The 24,856-nt window shown below is 41.3% G+C and overlaps 2 protein-coding genes across 2 annotated transcripts; both read left to right on the forward strand.

Moving 5' to 3' along the window:
* The first annotated feature begins 3,591 nt into the window (after positions 1 to 3,591).
* Positions 3,592 to 13,175, forward strand: LOC141984671 (uncharacterized). Its single transcript, XM_074947904.1, has 2 exons — positions 3,592 to 3,725; positions 13,035 to 13,175. Exons 1-2 carry the CDS (start codon positions 3,687 to 3,689, stop codon positions 13,128 to 13,130), a joined length of 135 nt encoding a protein of 44 aa, XP_074804005.1. The 5' UTR covers positions 3,592 to 3,686; the 3' UTR covers positions 13,131 to 13,175.
* Positions 13,176 to 13,444: 269 nt separating this feature from the next.
* On the forward strand, positions 13,445 to 24,122 carry PTP4A1 (protein tyrosine phosphatase 4A1). The gene is made up of 5 exons (XM_074947903.1): positions 13,445 to 13,584; positions 16,170 to 16,262; positions 18,352 to 18,482; positions 21,562 to 21,636; positions 23,084 to 24,122. Exons 1-5 carry the CDS (start codon positions 13,480 to 13,482, stop codon positions 23,199 to 23,201), a joined length of 522 nt encoding a protein of 173 aa, XP_074804004.1. The 5' UTR covers positions 13,445 to 13,479; the 3' UTR covers positions 23,202 to 24,122.
* The last annotated feature ends 734 nt before the right edge of the window (positions 24,123 to 24,856 follow it).

Here is a 24,856-nt window from a genome sequence, read left to right on the forward strand (position 1 = left end):
CAAAGTTCATAAATCTAAAATGATAGCAGAGATGTAGTAATCTCTCAGGTTTCAGAGTAGCAGCTGTGTTAGTCTGTATCCGCAAAAAGAACAGGAAGACTTGTGGCACTTTAGAGACTAACAAATTTATTTGAGCATAAGCTTTCGTGAGCTACAGCTCACTGTAGCTCACGAAAGCTTATGCTCAAATAAATTTGTTAGTCTCTAAGGTGCCACAAGTCCTCCTTTTCTTTTTAGTAATCTCTCAGTTTCCCTATAGTCTTTTTAGGGAATCCAGATGTTTCTGGGGATCTCCACTTTAATTTGGTATCTTCCCTATAAAAGTTCAAACAGTCAGAGATAAGGATTATTCCTTTGAATCAGTATTTGTAGTTTCTTCTCATAGAAGAAAATCTGAACGATGTCTTCATCCATGTGGGCCAGTGAATTTCCATTGTCAAACAGAACGGCCCTTGCTTTGAGTTTAGCACTCTTCTTCATTTACATTTCCAAGGCTCCAATCGTGTTCAATAGGTAACTTAATTTTAGGGATATACACAATGTAAAAGGTAATGTAATAGCAAACACATTTTTCAGTAGTTTTTATGAAGTTTATGCATCAAGTACAATTATAATACTGTGAAATTTTATATTTAAATAGCTGAAATCATGAAATTTACTATTTTTAAAACCCTATGGCCGTGAAATTGACCAAAATGGACCATGAATTTGGTAGGGCCCTATCCATAATGTCTCTAAGATCTAATCAAACTTTTGTTTAGGCCTTCGTCATCTCCTGTCTTTGAATACCATAACTATAACCTCCTTCCTCACTGCCCGTTCTGATATCCACATTCTCTCCACTTCAGTTCACTCAAATGCAGCTGCAAAGATCCTTGCCTGTCATTCCAGCCATGTCACCCTCCTCTGAATCCTTCTTTTCACCTTAAAGGCCCTCAGAGCTCTGCCTCTCTGTACTTATCTGCTCTATTTCTTTTTGTCACCCCTTCTACACCCGCTCTGTTCCATAAATTATATTATCTGTGGTGACTCGCGTCCTCCAAAAAGTATCTGTGCACCTTCCTCTATGCTATGAATATGCATGACATGCACTTCCCAAACTGTCTTCTAATTCAAATCCCTCCAGATCCACCTCTTCTGCAACTTCAACAAGAAAGTACAGGCTCAGGCAAAGCTGGGTATAGCGGAGATGTTTTTATTTCATTATTTTTTTAAAAGCCTTTAGATGCTTCCTAGGTGAGAGGAAGGGGTTTTCACCTCACTATAGATAATCCACCTCCAGGCCTGGAAGTAGGTAGGTTGACAGAAGCATTCCTAGGCCATGTCTGTACTGGGGGTTAGGTCAGCGTAGCTACAGCTCTCATGAATGTGAATTTTTCAAGCGCCTGAGCACTGTATCTATGCCAACCTTTTAAATGTAGACTAGGCCTCAGATTGTACTTGGAACATGGATTGTAGCTGTCTATTTATGTAGTGCATAATACACCAGAAACCCCATCCTGACTGAGGCCTTAAGTGCTACTCTACACAAATAATACATAAATAATAATGCATTTTAAAAATAGCACAACCCATCTTTTGCCAAAATGCTAAAATCTAGGGGCTGTCTTTTTGTTCTGTGTTTGTACAGCATCTAGCACAATGGGGTCCTGGTCCATAACTGGGGCTCCCCAGCACTATAACAAAAATAATACATAATAATAGTTCCAACAGTAGATGTTTGTGTGGATTAACCCCTTCCTAGTTTGGAAATTAGGGATTTTCAAAGGAATAGCCAGTGACCCTTACCTATAATATAAGCTGCTATAATACCATAAGGGTGCTGCAACATACTAAGGAAGAAAGTAACTTGATCCCTAAAGCCCTGATCAGTCTAATGTGCAGTGAAAACAGTAAACAAAAGCCTGTACTGTTAGACGAAAAACAGCATAGGTTAAAGCAGGTAAAGGGCCTGTTTAATCCTTCCCAGGACTCTACCCTGAATTCCTCAGACTTTTACCCAAGATATAGAGTGTCTGTGTCTACTCCAATCTTTCCCCCCCTAAAATTTCCTACTGTTACTACCACCAATAGAGTGGCAACAGTGGGAGAGCGCTTCATGTGAACGCTGGCCTTTTAATCAGCACATTGTCTAACCCTGCTCTGAACAGGTCTAAATGACACAGTTGTTAAAGTGCCATGGGCCACCAAAGCCTCTGTACTAATGCCCTCACTGGTAGTGCGTCACAGGTGATAATACAACATAGGGAAACCCTGGCAAAACAAGTTGTTGAATAATGCAGTGGAAAATGCTGAGTTTTAAAAACAAATCTGAGCAGCCTGGTTTCTTAGTCCAAAATAAAGCCTCATATATGCTGGGAACTAATCTATGCAGGTCACTTCATATTACGGATGAGGAGGGCTGAACTAGTTTAATCTGGAACAGTATGAGAAGCAACCATGAAGCTAAAATAGGCAATTTTGTATAAAGGTGGGGTTGGCACACATAAAGGTATGTTGAGGTGTTTTCCCTGCTTGGTGGTATTTAGCTAGGGATTGTGCTACACATTCCTCTATCAGTAACATGATTTAATGATGCCAAAGTTGGTCGATTAAAAGATATGACTTTACCCACGTTGTCTCTCTAAAAGTATTTCCCACAATATCACTGGAGAGATGGCAGCTTTCAGTGCTGCACGAAGCCATCTCTCTGTATAGTTCATTAGTAGTTTGGGGGTTCCTTCGGGAGTAACGGGGCTATAGAAATGCAGGATGTTCACTTCACACCTGCCGATCCGTGGTTCTTTACATACGTTATCAGCACAGGCTTATTCAAAAAATCAGGACTCTGGCACCCAGTGGGCTGCGCAGGGACTGTAACTACCCCCTTTGTTCTCTAAAAGGCACCAAAGTGAAACGACCTTTCTGTCCCCCAGCCCCCGGCCACCTCCCTGCTCAGTGTCGCCCTCCCGGCCCTTCCACTGACCCCTGGCTGAGCTGCCTCCGCACCCAGTCAGCCCCAATTCACCCTCCGCCTCGCGTGTATGAGACAGGCTGGGGCAGGGCTGGGGATATTTTTGGACGGGCGCCAAAAGACCACCACTGACGAGTGTGAGTGAAGCGCAGCCCCCCATCGTGGGCGGGTCAGGCCAGTAGAGGCTTCACCGCACTTTCCCCTGGATCAGGCGGGGCTGGCCAGTCGGAGGGAGACACAACGCACTGCAGTGACCACTTCTCCTCTGACCCTGCTGCGAGGGCAAATCCTGGTCTCCCTGCTCCCCCCCCTCGGTAGCCCCCGCCCTCGCAACCCGGCCAGCGCCGGTTCATTCACTAACCGGTTCTCACCGGCTGCCTCCGCCTCTCGACACCCTCCCGCCCCTCCACTTTAGGCCCCGCCCCTCCCCCGCAAGCAACAGCTCTGATTGGTGGGGCGCGACGCCCGTTACGGAGCAGTGTGTGTGAGTCACGAAACGCCTGTGCGGGAGGAAGGCGGCGCTGGCGGGTCCCCTCCCCTCCTGTGCCGCTTCGTCCGCGTTGGCACCGCGCTCTGCAGAGCTGCCCGCTTGCTGCCGCCGTCGCAGCAGCTGTATGGTCCAGCGCCGCTCCGCCGCCGCACCCCCTCCGCCAGCTCCCCGGCCTCCAGCGCCTCCAGCTCCTCCTGGTTCTGCTCTTCCTGCCCCCGGCGGTGGCGCCCGCACCCCGGCTGTATGATCAGGCTACAGTCTTCAATGAGTAACCATATTCCTGTGAGTACCGGCCCCGCCACCCCTGCCCCGGCCGGTCTTGCCGCCCGCCGCCCCGTGTGCCCGGCTCTCGCCTCCGGGGCCGCCCGCGCTTCGCCTCCTCCCGGCTCCTCCATGTTGGCTCTTTGTTCTGGCGACTCCTTGAGTCCCTTCCGCGCCGGGCGGCGGCTCCTCCCCGGCGGGGAGCCGCGGACGGGGCCGGGCCGGCAGCAGAGGACGGGGACGGCGGAGTTCTGGGTCTTCGCCCGCGCTCTCTTCCTGGGCAAGGCGGCGGCTCGACACAAAGCCGCTTTGTGAGCGTGGCTGCAGCCGGCCCCATCCGCCTCCCCTCGGTGCGTGTCTCGCCGCTGCTCTCCCTCCGTGCCCCCAACAGCCGAGCCCAACGCCCCGCAGCCCCGGGAGGCGGCCGGTCCCCGGTGGCAAAATGGCTTCGTGTCAGGAGCCTGCCTGAAGCGCGATTCAAGACCGGGATCGACCTAGCTCGTCCCCTGGACGCCTCGTGCGGCCCGGCTGGGCAGGAGCCTCAGCCTCCCAGCGAGTGCGCTTCGCCCGCCGGGGGCGAGAGCCGCCCGCTGCCCGTCCCGTGATGGCCGGGCAGCCCCGTGGAGGTGCGGGCTAACACACAGCGGGGGCCGGCACCACGGCGGGGTGAATGGCCGGGGTTTCACACTGACCCGGCCTGGGAAAGCGCCGAGACAAGCCGAGGCTTGTCCGAGGGCGGTGCGTGGGCGTCCGCCGGCCGGGCGGTGTCGCAGGGAGCTGAGGGCTGGAAAGTGACTCACTACGCGCGGGAGGGGGAGCCCCGCTGGAAAGTCACGATTGAGCCGTGACGCGGGCCACTCGTGGCTGTATGCAACTTACTGCCAGGCCCCTGGATAGCCCCGCTCAGACCCGACGAGTAACTTCCTTTGTTCGAGACATACCTGCGTCAGGCTGGGAAACCAGAGCCACTGGCACCTCGTGTAACTCTCCTTTGTCCGAGAAATATGAGGCCTGTTTCTCTGTTGAAGTGTCTAGCTAGTTTACTTCCGACCAGATTTTTGGAACCCCTTTGTTGCTTGTATTCTTTTGCTTTTGAGAGGGGACGTCAGTCCAGATACCTATATTAATACGTTTTAAAACAAGGCTGTTTTCATAAATGTATTGTCAACTTCCAGTAGCTTTTTTGCAGACTCAAAAATACCTGACTTGCTGAATGTTGGTTAGACATCTACTGTGAATGTATCTGGTAACTTGACAGAGACTGTCTGTTGTAGTTGTATCTGGTATCAAGAGATCTCAAGGGTGGTTGGTTGTCTTGTGGGTCAGTCACAAGACTAGTGTCAGGAGCTTTGTCTGTCTTTACTGTGACTGAGTCCATTAATCTTTCTGCTTCCATTTCCTTATCAGTAATACCCTTGTAAAGTAGCGAATATTAAAATATTATCCAGTATTAATTAAGATTTCTGATGAGAGACTAAGTATCCTCACTAGTAAAGAGGCTAAGTGTGTGAAGGGGGAGAGAGGGAGTGCTTGGAAGAGGGCAAAGCTAAGCAACTAGCAGATGGTAATCTTTGAAAGTCAGAGCAGTGACATTTTGTGCACACTGCACTCATCAATTGATGGCGAACCAGCTGTATATTTATTTATTACAAACAATAGAGGTAGTCAAATATCAGACTTGTGACATATTAGGATTCTAATTTTTTTTTAAAATGTTTTTACCTCTCCGGGCTCCAGAGGGAGCCTTCAAGTGTTATGTCTACTTGAATCTGCACATTGTCAGAAACAATGACTCAGCAGTCTTAATTCCACCTGTTTCATCTACTAATCTCATTGGGCTGTCAACTTGGAAGCCCAAAGATGACATTTAAGTGTCCAACATTAAATATTCCATTCCTGATTCCTTTAGCAAATGGAATGGCAAAAGGGTTGGGAGGGAAGGAAATTTAGAGAGAAGGATGTAAAAGATGGAGACACCAAGGGCAGAAATAGCAGCAATCCAGAGGAGAGCATATTTTTCTCAGTGAGTGATCCTGAATGTGTCAGTAAAATACTAAATAAATAAGTTTAGTTGTACAACAAAAGCTCCCTTCTCTTTGGTCTCTGTGCTATCTCATTCTGACGTCAATAGGAGATCTGCTGTGGATGGAGGCGTGTAGGGAGTACTGAATTAATATTTTGACCCACAGACCACAACTAAACAAAATCCGTTCTTCTCTTCAAAATGATCCCCAGCTACAGGCTCTTCGCTAAAAGTGCACTGCTTTGAATATCTGGAAATGTGTGTTTTTCTGGTTATTACCGAGTTCTAAATTAGTGTGGCATATTATCCTGTTATATCAGCAATACAAATTTTAGTTAAGGTTTAATTAATTACACATTACATATGCAACCCAGGTTGCTAAGGGGCTATGCTTATAAATTCTCCTCGGGGGTGTGTGTGTGTGTGTGTATTCAAATGTACAGATCTATTAATTTAACAGTAATGAGATAATACAGTACTTGATAGGCAAAAATTCTGTTTTTTTAATCTTGAGGAACAGAATCTTGCTGTTACAAAAATTTACAGTTCATGAATCTACAAATATATATATCACCATGTCTTTGTAATATGTTTCTATTTCAAAAGGATGGAAGATGCTTAATTAAGATAACAGGATCCTAGTGGCTTGCTGTTTAACTACTACTAATATGCCTAGATGATTCTGTACAAGACCAAAAGACAGTCCTTGCCCTGAATAATTTTACAATGGGAGACGTGGAGAGGAAGCATTGGACAACTAAGAGGAAGGAGTAATTTAGAACTAGGGCTTGACTACATGGTAGCTTTCAGGAAAGTTAATCTAAACTAACTGAAGGTGTGAATTTAAAGTGGATCAGTTAAATCATATTTAAAATCAGTGTAGACACTTATTCCGAATTAACATGGCCTTAATTTGCTTTGGAAATGAATTTAAGTGAAATCGAATTAAGTCTGCTTTAATTCTGAATAAGAGCATTCTCACAAGAGTTAAATGGGGTTTATTTAATCCACTTTAAATTCACATCTTCAGTTAATTTGGACTAACTTCCATGAGTGTGTCTGAGTAGACACATGTCTTGTAGGCGTTGGGGAATGAATGACTGTTAGCACATATGGGTTTTTTTTATGGGGGGGGGTGCATGTTAATAAATTAAGCTTCCTTTACCTGTGAAGTAGGAAGATACTGTACAGATAATGGAACAGAGGACATGTGAGGTTACATGACTTGTCTTGGTCAGTCATATAGGAAGTCTGGCAATCTCCCAGCTCAGTCCTATGCTTTAACCGCAAGAACATCATTCCTCCTTGAAGTATTTCCAGTATATAGTGTGTTGTGTTCCAGACACTGGGAACCTTCTGCCTGATATATGGACAAGTTTTCTTCCAAGGAATCGGTCGATTTTGTGACTGAAAAGCATGGACAGTATCTGTTCATGTACATCAGTATGGATTACACTCTTTGGTTACATGCACAAGAAGATTGAAATCTTTTGAACAGCAGTGTCTGGGAATGGTCATGCAGGTTGCAGGCTTAGTCCCCTATGCCTCTTCCTAAGGGCATGGTGGCCATAACCGTTCTTCAGTTCCCTCTTATTGTCTATGTCAGCATGAACCCATAACCAGCCTTGTTCACCTGGAAGTGATTTGTCTGGCTAGCAAATTAGAACTAAATTAGCTTCCTGTTCCTTGTTACAGTTGCAGAAAACATTCACTAAAGGGTACCCTAGGGTACCCTTGTCTACCCTTCCTTCAGGATGACACTGATTAGACATGACATCTCCAGTTTAAAGGTAGTTCAGGCTAGGGGGGACTTGCATGCAAATCCAACATTTAGGGTCTACTGGTATTCATAAAATCACTGTTTAGCTGCTTCCTAACCCTGTAGGTGCATACATTTCCACTGCTAAAGTTCCCTAGGTGTCTAAATTTCTGCTGGTGGGCAGGTGCACTGCCACTTAACTCATGCCTGAACTCTGGCAGGATTTACAAACTAGGCATTCACTTGCTTATCTTATTTGCGGGGCATGATCCAGTAAGCATGCTCAGAGTCCGCATAAAAGTGTGTCTACTGTATTGAGTACCCCCAGAATTCAGCCAGTGGAAGTGGTGATTTGCCCTTTTACGTAGTAGCTCAGTGGTTAGAGCATTCACCCAGCACCTGAGAGACCTGAGTTCAGTTTCCCCCTGCCTGATCTGAAGCAGGGATTTGAACCCAGGTCTCTCATCTCCCAGGTGAGTGCCTAACTGTTAGGATATGTGGTATTCTGGAGTGGGTTTTGGAGCCCCTCCTGTGGAAACTGTATAAAATACTTAAGCATTTACTGAAGTGGGGGCTGGAACCTGGGTCTCCCAGGTGACTGCTAACTAGCGCTGTCAAGCTATTAAAAAAAATAGAATACATTTATTTAAATAGTTGTGATGGTTTTCTACATTTTTAAATAGATTGAAATCAAATTACAATGCAGAATACAAAGTATTCAGTACTCACTTCATATTTATTTTTTATTACAAATATCTGCTCTGTAAAAAAAAAAAAAAAAAAAAAAGAGATAGTATTTTTCAATTCACCTAATACAAGTACTGTAGTACAATTTCTTTATCATAACAGTTAAACTTACAAATGTAGAATTATGTACAAAAAAACCCTGCATTCAAAAATAAAACAATGTAAAACTTTAGAGCCTACAAGTCCAATCAGTCCTACTTCTTGTTCAGCCAATCGCTCAGACAGACAAGTTTGCATACCTTTGCAGAAGATCATGCTGCCCGCTTCTTGTTTACAATGTCACCTGAAAGTGAGAACAGGCATTTGCATGGCACTGTTGTAGCTGGCATTGCAAGATACTTATGTGCCAAATGCGCCAGCTGGGCCAGCTACAACAGTGCCATGTGAACGCCTGTTCTCACTTTCAGGTGACATTGAAAATAAGGAGGAGGGCAGCATTATCTCTTGCAAATGTAAACAAACTTGTTTGTCTGAGCAATTGGCTGAACAAGAAGTAGGACTAATTGGACTTGTAGGCTCTAAAATTGTACATTTTTATTACATAACTGCATTTAAAAAAAAAAACCCTATATTTGTAAGCTGCACTTTCATGATGGAGATTGCACTGCAGTAGTTGTATGAGGTGAACTGAAAATTACTGTTTCTTTTGTTTATCATTTTTACAGTGCAGATATTTATAATAAAAAATCATATAAATTGAGCACTGTATACTTTGTGTTGTGTGGTAATTGCAATCAATATATTTGAAAATTTAGAAAAACATCCAAAAGTTTAATAAATTTCCATTGGTATTCTATTGTTTAACAGTGCAATTAATTGCAATTAATTTTTTAATCGCAATTAATTTGAGTTAATCATGTGAGTTAACTGCCATTAATTGACAGTCCTACTGTTAACCACTGAGCTATAGTCATTCTTTCTGGTCCAGCAATTATTTAAGTATTTCTTACAAAGTGGACCAACTTCAACAAAAGGGACTGAGACTCTCACCCAGATTACCCTACATCCCAGTATTTAGGAGGTGGGAGCCCTGTGTTCAAGTTCCTGTTCTACATCAGCCAGAGTGGGGATTTGATCCTGGGTCTTCTATATCCTGGGTGAATGCACTAACCACTGGGATAGAGGGCAAGTATAAGGACTGACTTGATTCAGGCACCTAGCTCCAGGAGAAGGTTCATGGCTGTGAATCCTGAGTGGTAAGGAGGTGGAGGTGGAGGTTGGGTCACACCCGTCTTTGCATTTCCTGCTGGCTAGTTTTGTTGGCTCCCTTCTCAACATGCAGGCTTCTGTGAACCTTTTTAAGGTGCCTGATTTTCCCCAGGTATTCTGTTGGGTGCCTAGCTTAGGGTTGTGAGTTCCATTAAGCGGTAGGGTACCTAAAAGTTTAGCATTACAGTGCATAATTCCCTCTTTTGAGAGAAGGGCTAGATTCAGAAGGACTTTTGACTCTCAAATTTATTCCCTGGAACTACAAACATTCCAGCCCATGCTAAAAATTCAGTAGGACAGAGCTTGAAAACACATTTGCAATGTATTACATGAACAAGTAGAGAGGAACTCGTTCATCAACCCTGTGTCAAGAACCATCAAGCTATGGACATGGTGTCAGCAATGTGGGATAATCCTCATAGTTCTCTACCTCCCCAGGTCAGCAACAGTCTCAGACTTCCTTAAGCAGGTAGTCAATCACCAATCATGAATGGTCACCATAGAAGTCCATCCACAGATCTGACATTCCACCATGGTGGGGGGCGCATCCTGTGATAGGCCTGTTGGCCACCAAGGGCAATGTTAAATGCTTAATCTTTTGTTCTAGGGGAAGCATAGCCTGGATTTGTTATAAGATGCCTTCCTTATATCATGGTCTTGTGTGCTTTCCGTCTGATTCCTCTAATTCCCAGAGCAATATGCAGGATCAGAAGGGCCAAAGTCACATTATTCATGATAGCCCTTTAACAGTTCTCCAGAGGGGTCAGTTAAGCCTCTCGTCTGACTTCAGGATTGTTTAGACATAATATCAAAGTACCAAGGTCAGATGCTTTATCCATACCTGAAGTCAGTGCATCTGTCACCTTGGATGTTGGCTAGTTGAGTACTGCTGATAGAGACTGCTTCCTACAAGTGAAAGAGATCCTTCTACAAACTATAAGACTTCCACAAGGAAAATTTATTCCTTGAAATGGAAGATAGTCAGTTTGGGCAGCCAAGCATGATCTTGACATATTGGAGGCTTCTATACTAAAGATCCTTGAGTATACCCTGCATTTCAGTCAGTTCCATCAAAGTATACCTTGCAGTAATCTCTGCATGTCATTCATGTGTTCACTCATTCTTTCACCATCTACTCTATCCAGATTTCTGATGTGATTATTATATGCTTACCTGCCAGTCAAGAATCCCCCCACCCCCTGCATGAGATCTTAATATTGTCCTTACAAACTTCATGAATCCCTCTTTCGGATAACTCAGTGCAATCTATACACCACCTTCCTCAGGACTTAGTAACCATCACATCAGCTACGAGGGCTTGAAAACTCCCATGTTCTTTTGGCTTCCTCCATCCCTCACCAAGTATACACAATTTCACAGAGACAAAGTCATGTTAAATTTCGGATAAAGTCTCATCCCAAAAGTGGTTTTGGAAATTCATTTGCACCAGTCCACTAGTTTACCTGTATTCTTCCCTAAACGTCATTCTGCTCCAGGAGAGGCGAAACTTAACACTTCAGATATTTATGGGGCTTTTGTATACTACCTTGATGGGAGAGAACCTTTCAGATGATGGTCTTGTCTGTTCATCACCATCTTTTTTCTTTTAAAAGATCAAGTCATCTTCTCCCAGAAGGTGTCAGAATGGATGAGGCAGTGCATATCTATCTGCTCCCAAATGTCTGTTGAACCTTTGCTTCCAGATTCACAGCAGAAACTACATCCTCTGTGTCTGTTTTTTAGGAGTATTGTCATATCTAAAATGTGTAAAGCAGCTACACGTAGTGACCCTTGACTTTTGTCAAGGATTGTGTCCTTGACTTAGCAGCAGTACTTAATGTTTAGTTCAGAAGGGCAGTGCTACAATCACTGTTTTAGTTATTAACTATCAACACAACTCAGTCCCACCTTTCAGATGGATGCTGTTTCAATCAGTCCTCTTCATCTGAGATACTGGTTTTAATAAGGGAATTGAGGGGCTCTGCCCTCTATGCCTTGGGGAAGAGAGGTACCAACTTCATTACGCAGGCTGCTGTTGCAGCCCCAGTATCCACCTCTAGATAATATAGTCGTCTGGTAGTAGGTGGCTGGCTCTGCACACCATTATTTTTTGAGCTAAACAACTTTCTTGCCTCCCCCTCAGTTCTTCCTTTCCCCTTTTCTCTTTTATGTATCGGTAGAACAGAGAACTGCAAAGCATTACGTTCATTGTTAATGTTGTAGTTTGGGCACAAAGCAGATCCCTGCAATGAGACTCCACAGTAAACTAAGTATGAAATAACTGAAGTTTTTTAAATGACATTTCTACATCTTTCAATATCCCTGCTTGAGTATGAATGCTCATTTGCTTCAAAGCAGCATTCATGGTATCCTTACACCCCTTTTTGCTGCCCAACCATGCAATATATTCCATGAGGTATCTTCACTTGGAAGCATAAAGCAAGTGTAGCGGCTAGGAATAATACTACTTTAGTAGACCTGTTGTTCATTGTTATAATTAGTAACACCAGTGGGTTTTGTTTAATGATTTGGTGGTGAAGAAAGTTTTGGTGGTTAGACTAATAAAACTGGCTAATGCAGGCATAAGTTCAGCAGGTACCCACAAAACTGATAGTGTACATCCATTCTAATAGGTGAAATCCTCACTTCAGTTTTAGACCTCTCTTCAGTGGACTCCCAATATGGCTGACTTCCATCTTTAATGTTGAAATGCATCTGTTCGTCTTGCAACATTACTCTTCATTAGACAACTTTAATCCTCGTATCTTTTAAAATGCTATATTATTTCTGGAAACATTAATTGGTCAGATGTCTTAAATATGGAAGTGCATGTGGAAGTTTTGAATTTATGTAATAGGCACTGTTTCACAGTGGCTCTGCTGAATGGGAATTAGCGATGCTTGCACTCAAAGCACATGTTATGGTAGCAAGTCTTCTTCTGCTTTTGCCTTATCCTTTCAAAGGGTGTGAATTCCATTTAGGGGGTTGGGCGTTCTGTGTAAACTGGAAAGTATATACAGCAGATACTGGAAGTATTGTGCATGAGATAAAGTTAATATGACTTCAAAGATGCACTAATCTCCAATGAATATAATTTCAGTGTCTGCTTTCTGATATTCTTGTCTTGATTTGAAAAATCTTATCTTCAGATTGTTCTAGGTGCTCTTAAATGTTGCCTTTTTATAGAAATACAACTGTTGAATAAAAGTTTGGTTAGAACTCTCTCATTTATGCAACTTTTAAAATGTTGGTGTATTAACTAATTTAGAAATACCGTTTTTGTCCTGCCATGAGTTCAGGGGACTGGAGTAAATGACCTTTCCTTCCAGTTGTATGATTCTATACCTGATCTTTGCAAATATAATTCTGAAGTCCAAATATTACTCATTTGTATTACTGTGATATCTAGGTTTTTTTTTTTTTTTTTAAAGGTAATTTCTTTGAGGACAGCTTTAGTTGTACGAGATTGTAAGATACATTCCAAGTGAGACTACTTTTTTGTATAGATATTAAAGTGTCTTCAAGTAACTTGTACTTTAAAACAGTGACAGAAGTAACTTCTTGTTTGTTTGTTTCCTTCCCCTCTTTACAGCAGTTCTGTGGTGTTCTTGGTCACACATTTATGGAGTTTCTGAAGGGCAGTGGAGACTACTGCCAGGCACAGCACGACCTCTATGCAGACAAGTGAACTGTAGAAATTCATTACTACTCCACCAAGAAGCCCCCGTAAGAGCAATTAACCAGGATAAGAAGTGTTCAATTGAAATTGGCAGAGCATTTGACAAAGGAGTTCAGACCTGGATGGGGTAAACCTCAGCGCACTGCCTTCTTGCCTCAGTATTACTGGATTGAAGAATTGCTGCTTCTTGTTAGGAGGTTCATTTCATTTCCCATTGCTCCCAATTTCATACTTGCCAGCACTGAAAGTTTTCAAGTGGAGTATATTGAAGTAGACTTCAGTTTCACTACATCATTTCTGTATTAGAATTTTTTTAATCCTTTCACAATCTTGTTGCATGTTTTTTAACTAAATTAATATGGCACGAATGAACCGCCCAGCTCCTGTGGAAATCACCTACAAGAACATGAGATTTCTTATCACACACAATCCAACCAATGCAACCTTAAACAAATTTATAGAGGTAAGGTCTGTTGGACAGAATGCTTATTTACAATACATGTAATGCTTAGACTAGTTCATATTTAATAGTAATCTGTTTTAACCAATCAAACTCAACTCTTGATTACTGTTCATTTTGCTTCAAGACTTAATTAATATAGACCAGTTTTCAACCTGGGGTCTGCAGACTACGTCTACTAAATTTTGGGGGGTCCTCCAATGAAAAAAGGTTGAAAAACCACTGATACAGAAACTTTTCAAGGAATGAGGCATGCTTTACAGAGTTCCAAATTATAAATATGGAGATCATTCCTCATCCATTTTTTAAGTGAAACATAGTGATGCTATCACCAACAAACAGTTGCAGAACAGGCAGGAAGCAGAGAATGTGTGATCTAACTGAAGCAATGCAGAACCCTGATGGTGTCTTAGTTATCTTCTCCTTACATGAAAAAGTTGTTAATGAGTGGTCAGTAAGGGCATTAGCTTTGTCTCATTTTAAGCAACATAGTTCTTCACTGCCACTGATTCAATAATGACATTAAAGGAGAAGTGCCACATACCAAGTTATTTCAGAAGCTGTGCTAGTATATGGGTTTTCCAGTGGAAGTCTGGCCCTCCATGAGTAACAGTGCAGCCAAGGACAATATGGTTGCAAGGTGTACTGTATATGCACTTTCTTGACAATTAATGGTGTCTTCCTTCCAAAGGGTCAAAGTCACATGGTTTCAGTTCAGTTCAAAGTGTGGTAGGTGTTTGTCTCTAGTTTACATTTGTGGGAAAGAGGACACAGTTTGTCTTGCTGATCATGCACGAAACTTTTGGCAGACATATGTAACAGAGATCGGATTTCCATTTCTGTGCTTTAATCACTAGATAAGATCCTGAGTATATAAGAGGAACAATCTTAACAGGCAAGCAACATCATTCATATCTACTATGAAGCTAAAGCTCTTTTACTAATTTGCTCATTATCTTAGTTTTCATCATGGAATACTTGTTCAGGATTATTCATGAGTCCATTACTTTTGTAGTACAGCAGTGTTCAGAAGTCCCAGTCATAGTAGGCACTATACGAACAAAGGAATAGTTTTCTTTTTTTTTTTTTTTAAAGTACTTGAACTTGTCTATCTCCACAACTATCTAAAATCCTGTTTCTGGGAGACCAGTAGGCTCATAAAGGGATTCATACTCTCCACTGTTATCAAGAAACATGGATAGGTTCCTGTAGATCACTGTTCCATGTCTGAAGATGCAGCTAGTTATAGCCCATTAACTTAATCTCCCCCTACCACCAGCAGCACCACCACCACCACCTCTTTTGAGTTTCTATAACCAACGTGGATATTGCTTCTCTTCCTTACACCTAGGCAATTTAGCAGTTTCTCAGAGAGAGGAGAGAATTCATGTTGAAGCTAGTTAGATGAAGACTATTTTCCTATCTGCAGTTGTAGTTTTTGCTACCCAGGGAGTGATTTATAGAACAGAGTCAGCTGAAGATGTATTACAGTGAAACTTAACAAAGAAAAAGCTATCATAAAGCAATACAAGGTAAAGCTTCCATAACGACCAGTTATAAACGGAAGCCTGCTTTAGTTAAAGACAACTAAAATGCTGAAGGCTGAAAGGCTAACTTCAGCTTCCTGAGTAATAAAAACCCAGAGATGCAGGTGCTTGCGTTTGATTAAAACATTAAGGTGGGGAACCCTAAACTTATTTCAAAATAATAACAGCAATTCTCATTCAGTGGCATCATATAGATTTATTTTTGCATCTGTTTTTAGCTTAGCTTTTTTAATATGCCATAAAAATAAATATGACTAGAGTAATTTAACTCTTTACCTTCTGACAGTCTGGAAGCAGTCACTGTTGATTTTATTACTGACTTGATATTCAGTGAAAACTAACTTTACACTGAATGCTTCTGGCAGTAGGTAAGCAGCATTCCTGTAGTGGCCAGCTGGAAGTAACATTTAATGTCATTGTTCATTCTCTTATGCTAAAATAATCGGTTCTGCAGTAATATGCTCACTTCACAGACTGAATACTGAGTCACAAAAATTAAGTGATTTGCCCAAAGGGTCACAGGAAAAAGCATATCAGTGTGTCCCGTAGTGTCTTAAAACTAACTATGGAAATGCCAGTTGAGATTTTAAGTATGTGTTGCTTAAAATTTCAATTAATCTGGTTTAGACTGTAAACTCTTCACAGGAGGGGATATTTTTTAATCTGACCAGTGTCTAGCATAATAGGGTCCTAATCCTGTTTGGAGCCTCTTGTTATTACTGTAATACACAATACATTGTTTAGAACTCTCAGTGTTACTCTCAGAGCCAATTTAAGAAACTCTCAGACTTTGTATCTTGAGAATTTCTTTTGAGGATCAGCATCTGATGCTGATTTACAATGAAGTAAACAAAATAACAAGAGCTACACTTTAAACATTGTTTACCAAATGGAAGACAATTGGTGGGTGGGGTGGAGGGGAATCGTATTGAAACTTACGAAAGATGTTCATACTATTAAAGTACAAAAAATACTTGTCTTTGCCTTGCTGAGAGAGTCACATCAGCTGATTATAAAACAAGGTAATTTTTTCCTTCTTAGGAACTTAAGAAGTACGGCGTTACCACGGTAGTAAGAGTATGTGAAGCCACGTATGACACTGCACCAGTGGAAAAAGAAGGCATTCAGGTTTTGGTGAGTGGCTTAAAAAGACTCACTTTAAGGCTTTATCAGACCTGTAACATTCACAAGCTGTTGATGTCTACTGCACGTTCATGAATGACCTAAACTCTTTTTAATTTTAAGATTTCTCCTAGATCTTCCTTACTTTAACTTTTTTGGCAGGGGGGAAAAGGAGAGCCTAGCACTTAATTTAAGAGTTGAAAGGTAAGACTTATCACTTCAAAGCCCAAATCATCCTGCAAGCATGTTCCTGAGTAGCTGGACTTGGTAGGTGGAGATGGCACTTAATAAACAGAATAATATAATGTGCCTATGCTAAGGAATTTATAATCTATAGGCTATGCTAGGGAAACTCTGGAATAATTATCCACTTGGTAACACTATTTCAGCTAAGTTGGTGAGAGCAATGTTAAGCACTTAGGGTGGGCAGATAACCAGTGTGCACTGCAGTATAGTGCTCTATCCCTTCCCAAAAGTTGGCTTTTAAACACAGGAAATTCAGGGCTTGTTTAGCTTTTTTGCATTAAAAGCTTATTAATAGGACTGTCATACTTTATTTAGGGGCTAAATTTGGTCTCATGTCTTTGGGGCAAAGGTAAATGGAAGTAGAGGGTTCCCTAATGTTGGAACTGATATGGGTCTGCTATGAAAACAGGAGAGGGCAGAATTTGGGGAGGCACACACAGCCAACATTTCCCACAATTGCTCACACTGGTTCAGCTGTTTAGCAGTTCAGTGGTGGGAAGTGCTAATATAAATAGGCACTGGCCTCAGTGCCAAGTACAGGACTGTTAAGACCTGTTGGCATGGTTAGATGATAGTGTTGAACTTTGGTGACTTCCTGAAGTCTTTTCTACACTAATCCTTCCACTGTTGTGTGGGTTCTTAATGTGGTGACATGAACAGATGTTGGGGACAAGGTGGTCCAGACCTTCCATATGGCTAAATGGGAGATGAGTTCTGTTGGATATTAGTTACAAAGGTGGCAAGGGTCTATCTCTATGTAAAAAGTTAAAAACCACTGCACCATTGTTGCCACTGCAGGAACTGAACTGACTGTAGCAATGATGCAAATTTGAGACCAGAAAGACTAGTACAGATGTCTGCTCCAGGAGTGCAAAGGTGCCAGAAGGCAGCCTAATCTTCATATTGAGAATTCCCCTAGTGTGGAGCAGTCCTTGGATTTCTAGGCAGTGGAAACACTGACTATTTGGCCACACATCCCTCTTACCCTCTGTTCAGAATGCTACAATACTCTACCTATTCTCAGCTGGTGAGTGGGGGGCTGTTACCGGCTGGTGTAGTTCAGAGCAACCCCACATGTTGCTCTAAATTGCTTCAGTGTGAGTTTTGGGCACAGAAGAGAATGGCTCAGTACAGTGATGGGCCATATGAAGCATTGCTGTGCAAACAATAGTACTGTAGACTTCAAAATGGGGTGTGTCTTATTACATAGGTATGCATATTGAAAAGTCTATTTTTCTTTATATTGCTTAGGCTAGCAGCACAGTTTTATCCCTCTTTGCATCTGATTTTGTACACTCTTGAAATTGTACAAATCTCAAAGTTGGAGAGCGGGGTAGCTAGTCAGCTACTTTAATTTTGAAAAGTGAATATACACTTTAGTTATTAAAAGCAGATAGTTCAGAAAACTTTAAATACGTATCCACTGAAGCTAGGTTGCTGTTGCTATTGCATTGCCAACTTGTTAAGAATTGACCCTGGGGTATTCGCCACTAAAATGAGATTTCCCAAAAGGAGGGGGATATGGTGTACCTTACAAGAGAATGAAAATAATGTATTTAACATGCATGAAGCTTTTTTATTGTATTCCAGTAACCAACATAGGTAAACATAGAATGAAGCTACTTGTGTTTTGACAGAGAGATGTCAGTCTTTAATTGAATGAACTACCTCTGAATACAAATCATACCTTTCAGCTATATTTCATTATCTAATGACAGGAACTTTAGTCTAAGGGGTTAAGTTGAGGGATGGATTATCAATTGAGGAAGTCACTTTACTTTCTCATAGTGGTTAATGTTCCCAGCTATAGTAGAATCTGATTCTTTATGTGGAAGAAATTTGCCTTTCATTCTAGGATTGGCCCTTTGATGATGGCGCTCCACCATCCAACCAGATTGTTGATGATTGGCTAAACCTCCTGAAAGTTAAATTCCGTGAAGAACCTGGTTGTTGTATTGCTGTACACTGTGTTGCTGGTCTTGGGAGGTAAGTGAAACTCTAAAATAATCAGAACCCTTTGGAACAGAGATAGTGAAGGCTTTTTCAATTTTTAGGCATAAATGTTTCTTTGTAGAAATATAAGAAGTTTCTTTCTAGAAATATAAGAAGTGCCCGGCAGTCAAGCCTCAGAGTTTACCTGGAATTTATAGGCTGGGAGATGGAGATTAGTTCTCATGTTTACACAAACCCTTATTCTGGATTAAGGTAGGGTGTGAATTTTAAAGCAGAATAGCTATTCTAGAATAACACCATGGTAGGCAAGCCCTAAACTTAGTAGATAATGTGAAAATACCTGTGCTGTCATGCCTTTTCACAACTGTTTCTTGCTACTTAAAGGAATAAAACAGCAGTGTGCTCTAACTTTGACCTTGTTGTTCAACTTTTTTTTAATATATAAAAAAACTTGCTACTAGAGCTGGTCAAATAGCAGAAAATTTTAAAACTGTATTTAGTCTATTTGCTGAATAGTACTTGGCCAGTGTATAGAACTGGTCAAGTAGTACAAAAAAGCTTGTTGAATAATTTATTCAGAAAATACCAGTGAAAATTGTTGAATATATTTGTTGAATATATTCGTAGTATTATTTGACTCGTTCAACTAGCTACATCCCTTGCTCTTCTTGTCATCTCCTTTCTGGCTCTTTAATCCTTAAAATATCTGAGTTGTTCTCAGTGTCACATCTTTTTCTGTTACCTTTTTCCATTCCTCCTGTTTGGAAATATTGCCAGACTCCTAGTAGCTAGAGAACTTATAACTATAGCCACAGATGGATGTGGGATAGTGAGAAGGAAGAAGGAGGATCCTGGGAACTACAGGCCAGTCAGCCTCACCTCAGTCCCTGGAAAAATCATGGAGCAGGTCCTCAAGGAATCAATTCTGAAGCACTTAGAGGAGTGTGATCAGGAACAGTCAGCATGGATTCACCAAGGGCAAGTCATGCCTGACTAATCTAATTGCCTTCTATGACGAGATAACTGGCTCTGTGGATGAGGGGAAAGAAGTGGATGTGTTCCTTGACTTTAGCAAAGTTTTTGACATGATCTCCCGCAGTATTCTTGCCATCAAGTTAAAGTAGTATGGGCTGGATGAATGGACTATAAGGTGGATAGAAAGCTGGCTTGATTGTTGGGCTCAATGGGTAGTGATCAATGGCTCCATGTCTAGTTGGCAGCCGGTATCAAGCGGAGTACCCCAAGGATCGGTCCTCGGGCCGGTTTTGTTCAATGTCTTCATAAATGATCTGGAGGATGGTGTGGATTGCACCCTCAGCAAGTTTGCAGGTGACACTAAACTGGGAGGAGAGGTAGATACGCTGGAGGGTAGGGATAGGATAGACAGGGCCCTAGACAAATTGGAGGATTGGGCCAAAAGAAATCTGATGAGGTTCAACAAGGACAAGTGCAGAGTCCTGCACTTAGGACGGAAGAATCCCATGTACCGCTACAGACTAGGGACCGAATGGCTCGGCAGCAGTTCTGCAGAAAAGGACCTAGAGGTTACAGTGGACGAGAAGCTGGATATGAGTCAACAGTGTGCCCTTGTTGCCAAGAAGGCCAATGGCATTTTGGGATGTATATGTAGGGGCATTGCCAGCAAATGGAGGGACATGATCATTCCCCTCTATTCGACATTGGTGAGGCCTCATCTGGAGTACTGTGTCCAGTTTTGGGCCCCACACTACAAGAAGGATGTGGAAAAATTGGAAAGCGTCCAGCGGAGGGCAACAAAAATGATTAGGGGACTGGAACACATGAGTTATGGGGAGAGGCTGAGGGAACTGGGATTGTTTAGTGTGCGGAAGAGAAGAATGAGGGGGGATTTGATAGCTGCTTTCAACTACCTGAAAGGGGGTTCCAAAGAGGATGGATCTAGACTGTTCTCAGTAGTAGCTGATGACAGAACAAGGAGTAATGGTCTCAAGTTGCAGTGGGGGAGGTTTAGGTTGGATATTAGGAAAAACTTTTTCACTAGGGGGTGGTGAAACACTGGAACGCGTTACCTAGGGAGGGGTGGAATCTCCTTACTTAGAAGTTTTTAAGGTCAGGCTTGAGAAAGCCCTGGCTGGGATGATTTAGTTGGGGATTGGTCCTGCTTTGACTAGATGACCTCCTGAGGTCCCTTCCAACCCTGATATTCTATGATTCTAAGGAGGATGGTGGCACTGTTCAGAGATGATAACATTTGGTGAGAATCAAGCACCTGCCTACTGGTAGCTGGGAAAGAGTGTAAGTGTTGAGATTTTTTTTTGAGAGAGAGAGAGCTCGGTCCCTAGATCCTTTTGGAGGACTCCATCTTATTTCTACTAGTCATAGGCTATCATATGAATGATTAAATTTCAAGACTTTATTCTCTGGCCTGCTGGAAGGGATACCTTTTTTCCCCTTCCTTTCGCACCCCAGAGCTTCCTGGTCGTGTGTGTCTACTACTCAAGTTTTCTGACTGCTGTGAGGGGGTGTCTCTGGTGCTCTACTCCCTCCTGTGTAGGCCTCTGGGTTTTAAGTCTTCTCAGGTGACTAGCTCCAATGCATGTTTGCTGCTTCTAGCTTCCCAAACAATAGCAGAGTGAAATGGACTTAATTCTTGTCAGTTTCAGTTACTGCCTAATCTTATTGAATAACATTGAAAAATAAGACTCGTCAGTTTTTCTTTCTGCTGCCCAGGATAGTATCCAGCATCAGCAGGCATTGGAGCTGTCTGCAGTGTGGAGAATTTTATATTTCTCTTTGAAGGCTTATTTCAGTTGTAAGTTAGACATTCTTTTTTAATTGATCTCACATGAGGAAAACACGGTCTCCAAAGAGATGTCTTGCAAAAATTGCAGTCTGAAAATGAACAGCTAAAGAATTTAGCCACTTTACTCATGCCATAGCCCTTCATCTCCTGAAATGTCACTTTTGGACAATCTCATTAACATATTGCTTCTCCTAATTTCCTAGAGTTGTTTCAAAAACAATTTTGTATACTTTGTCAGAATCAAGAAGATTCTTTGAAAAGAATCTGCTGAGGTTTAAAATTTGACTCTTTTGCCATGTACATTCTAAAGATTTCCTCTTGTTCTTCCAGAGCTCCAGTATTGGTTGCCCTTGCACTTATTGAATGTGGAATGAAGTATGAAGATGCAGTGCAGTTTATAAGGCAGTACGTATTAAACTTGCGTCTGTTTATTCTTTTTAAGGCTAAAGTAGATAGTGAGGGGAGACTCATCTATCAAACATAACCAGTATACACAAGGGCATTGTGTAGGAATCTGGATAATAAAGATAATATGTTGCTATGAAACTTGTTCTTCAGATTTAAACATACAGTACATTTATTTCCTAAGTAATATTGAAAAACCAGTTAAAGGTTTTAAGTCTCAGACATTAAACCACCGGCCCATAGGCCAGATCACACCCACTTGATGTATTAACATGAGCCATATGAAATGTTAGTGCGCGCTTCAGGCTCTGTTTTTAAACTTTTTAGCTTTCATAATTGAAAGATAAGTTTCCAAACAGAACACCATTAATACATCCTTTTCGTTAGTCATATCTGCAGAGTGGTAGGTATGCAAGAGAATTAATACACTTGGAACTCAGGTTGAATCTGTAGTACTGATAGCTGGAAACAATTCCTCTTGAATTGTAAATCTCATTTTCATAACCGTGTTCAAGAGTAAATATGGATACATGATTTCACTTACCAATTATCTGATCTTAACTACACTTGAGAGATGCCACAGTTCAGACTAGTTTTGAACTGGTTTTGCTTAACACTCTGACAGCTTAATGTTTGTAAGTTTGATTTGAGTCTGTCTTGTGTCCATTTTCACAACTCCCTGGTTTGTACTCACCAGCCTGATGGCATTTCCTAAAACAAAACAGAATGCTACTGGTATACCACCACCACCTCAAGCAACAAGCTGTATAGGTCAGCCTTAAACCATGCTATGAAGGTTGACAAAGGTGGGTTCTAATATGACCATATGTTCAAAATTCTTAAAAAGGCCACATTTGTGGCAACTTTTTTTGTAGGGTTGCATAAACGGAGTGTGCTCTTATCACTGCCACCAGCTTCTGATTCAAATGCAATACATTTTTTCCAAAGTAGAGGATTTTTTCCAATAACTTAGTGTTTTGAATGAATTTATCAATGAGGTACTAAGCAAGTGTAGTCAACGTTCTTTTAGCACAAAAGAACAGCTTTTTCATGTGGTTGTAGGCACTGCCACTTTCCTCCTGAGGGTTTCCCGAGATCCAGGAGAATGCTCAGTGTGCAGAAGCCTTGCCTTAGAGTACATCTGCTGAAGCACCAAATTCTGAATGCCATTTGAAAAGGAGATTACAGTATGGTTAAATAAGATAAAAGAAGAAAAAAAACTACAGTGACTGCAACTTGGTGCTTCATCTTTTAAAAAAAAAAAAAAATCCCTTGCTCTGGTTACCATGCCATTAACTATTGTTTGCCCTCAACGATCTTAAAGAATGGGGTTTTTTTTCATGATTTTTTTCCCATGAACGTTGTTATTTCAGGAACTATATTTTATTTCAGAAAATTATGTTGTTTTGTTTCTAAAGATGATTTTCTAACAACTATCTCTGTTTAGGAAGCGACGCGGAGCCTTTAATAGCAAGCAACTTCTGTATTTGGAGAAATATCGTCCCAAAATGCGCCTGCGTTTTAAAGACTCCAATGGTCACCGAAACAACTGTTGTATTCAGTAAAGCCAGGATGCCTTTGGAGCTGCTGCTTTGGAGCTAGAGGATGGAAACTAGAATTAGGCAAACTACCTGCAGAAAGACATGTAGGGCTGATAAATAGGCTAAATGAAGCTTCCTTAGGAGTCTTTATAGGTTAAAAGTATGGCAGAAATGCAACTTGTCTGTGTAAGTTAATATCCACCTGTTTGGAGAACTAGTAAATGTTTTGCTGTATGCTGTCTTTGAAATGTCTCCTTGGTCATAATTTGTATCAACTGAATTATCTTTGAATCATGTAGTTGATTCTTATTCATCTATTTCCCAGTAATAAAATCTGTCACAGTATGAAGTGTAGAGAGTTTAGGTGCCAAAAACCCAGCACAATATCTGTTTTTCTGTAAATTACAGTGTAGTTCTTGTGATGCATGAACTACAACTATCTGGACCTTACATTTGTCCTTTTTCCTACGATCATTTCAATATTGAGGATAGGGCCTATATGGTAATCTGTCTACTCTCACTGTATGTTTGTCTCCCGCAATCGCACTAGAATATCAGGATTTGCACAATCTTTGATTTTTACTAAGACTTACAGTGACTTTTTTGGTGTCTTTCGGTAACCCTTTCCTTCCATTATCTAAACCTCTGCATTTTACAAATACATCGATTCTCTCTTTACTCATGTAGAAAATAATTCTTTACATTGTACAGAAGCACACAGTCTTTAATGTCTCCTGACAAAAAGCCTTACATTTAAATTAATCTTGGCACTTCATGTGCAACTTAACAGAGGGCCTGAAAAGGATGGGAGGGGCTATTTAATATTTCTAGTAAAATGTTACCTTTGTCTTGTGCAGGAAGTATAGAATATGCCCTTTTTACTTTAGTAAATATTTTTTTAAAATGTAGAAATGCTTAGTTATTGTAGCTAAAACAATTCTTAATCATAAAATTTCTGAAGAGCTTGTAATTTCTTTTACTGTACCTGTTGAAAGTTGTTTACCAACTATTGCTTTGTTGTGTGATTATTTTTGTTTTGGGTTTTTTTTCCCCTTGAGTTTCTGCTATCAACTGGGAAGACCTGTAATATTTTGTATGCCTTTTGAGCTGCGTAACTTAATATTTGGATACTTGATAATTTGTTTTATTATGTAATTGATAAAGTGGTGTGTACTAATGTTAGTTCAACCATATATTTATGCTGTCTTGGGAACGTGTGGTTATAGTTCTGTGGGAGAAATAATTTTGCCAGTGTTCACCAGCTTGTAAAATCTAGTGCGAGAGCTTAAACATCTGAATAAATACTGAAACGCACGTAGTGAGTCTGGTGAAATATTTATAGAGGCTTTTAAGACTTTACTGTGTACTCAATCAGAAATCCTAAATATGGATTTAGGAGCTTAACTTTAGGCACCCATTTGTTATCTTGGCCCAAGTGTTCTCATTTCTGTAAGAAGGTAAAAAAAATAAATAAATGTATACCACACATTTTGTACAAAATAGCTGCCACTGACCATTAAAATACTCGCCATTAGGAAGCAATCAGGTTTGAAGTAGCATCCTTAATATTAAATTAGAGCTCATGTCGCAAAGATGACTGCACGTGTAAAGAAACACTACACGGCTGTATATAAAAACACTTACACCTTTTTCCAGTCTCAGGGGAACTATCAAAGAAT

This window comes from Natator depressus, chromosome 3, assembly GCF_965152275.1.
Source record: "Natator depressus isolate rNatDep1 chromosome 3, rNatDep2.hap1, whole genome shotgun sequence".
Taxonomy (NCBI): domain Eukaryota; kingdom Metazoa; phylum Chordata; order Testudines; family Cheloniidae; genus Natator; species Natator depressus.

Coding starts and splice junctions, on each gene's coding strand:
- PTP4A1 (XM_074947903.1), top strand. CDS start 13,480: ATGGCACGAATGAACCGCCCAGCTCCTGTGGAAATCACCTACAAGAAC. Junction 16,263..18,351: donor AAGAAGGCATTCAGGTTTTG/GTGAGTGGCTTA, acceptor CTTTCATTCTAG/GATTGGCCCTTTGATGATGG. Junction 18,483..21,561: donor TGTGTTGCTGGTCTTGGGAG/GTAAGTGAAACT, acceptor TTGTTCTTCCAG/AGCTCCAGTATTGGTTGCCC.
- LOC141984671 (XM_074947904.1), top strand. CDS start 3,687: ATGATCAGGCTACAGTCTTCAATGAGTAACCATATTCCT. Junction 3,726..13,034: donor CAATGAGTAACCATATTCCT/GTGAGTACCGGC, acceptor CCCTCTTTACAG/CAGTTCTGTGGTGTTCTTGG.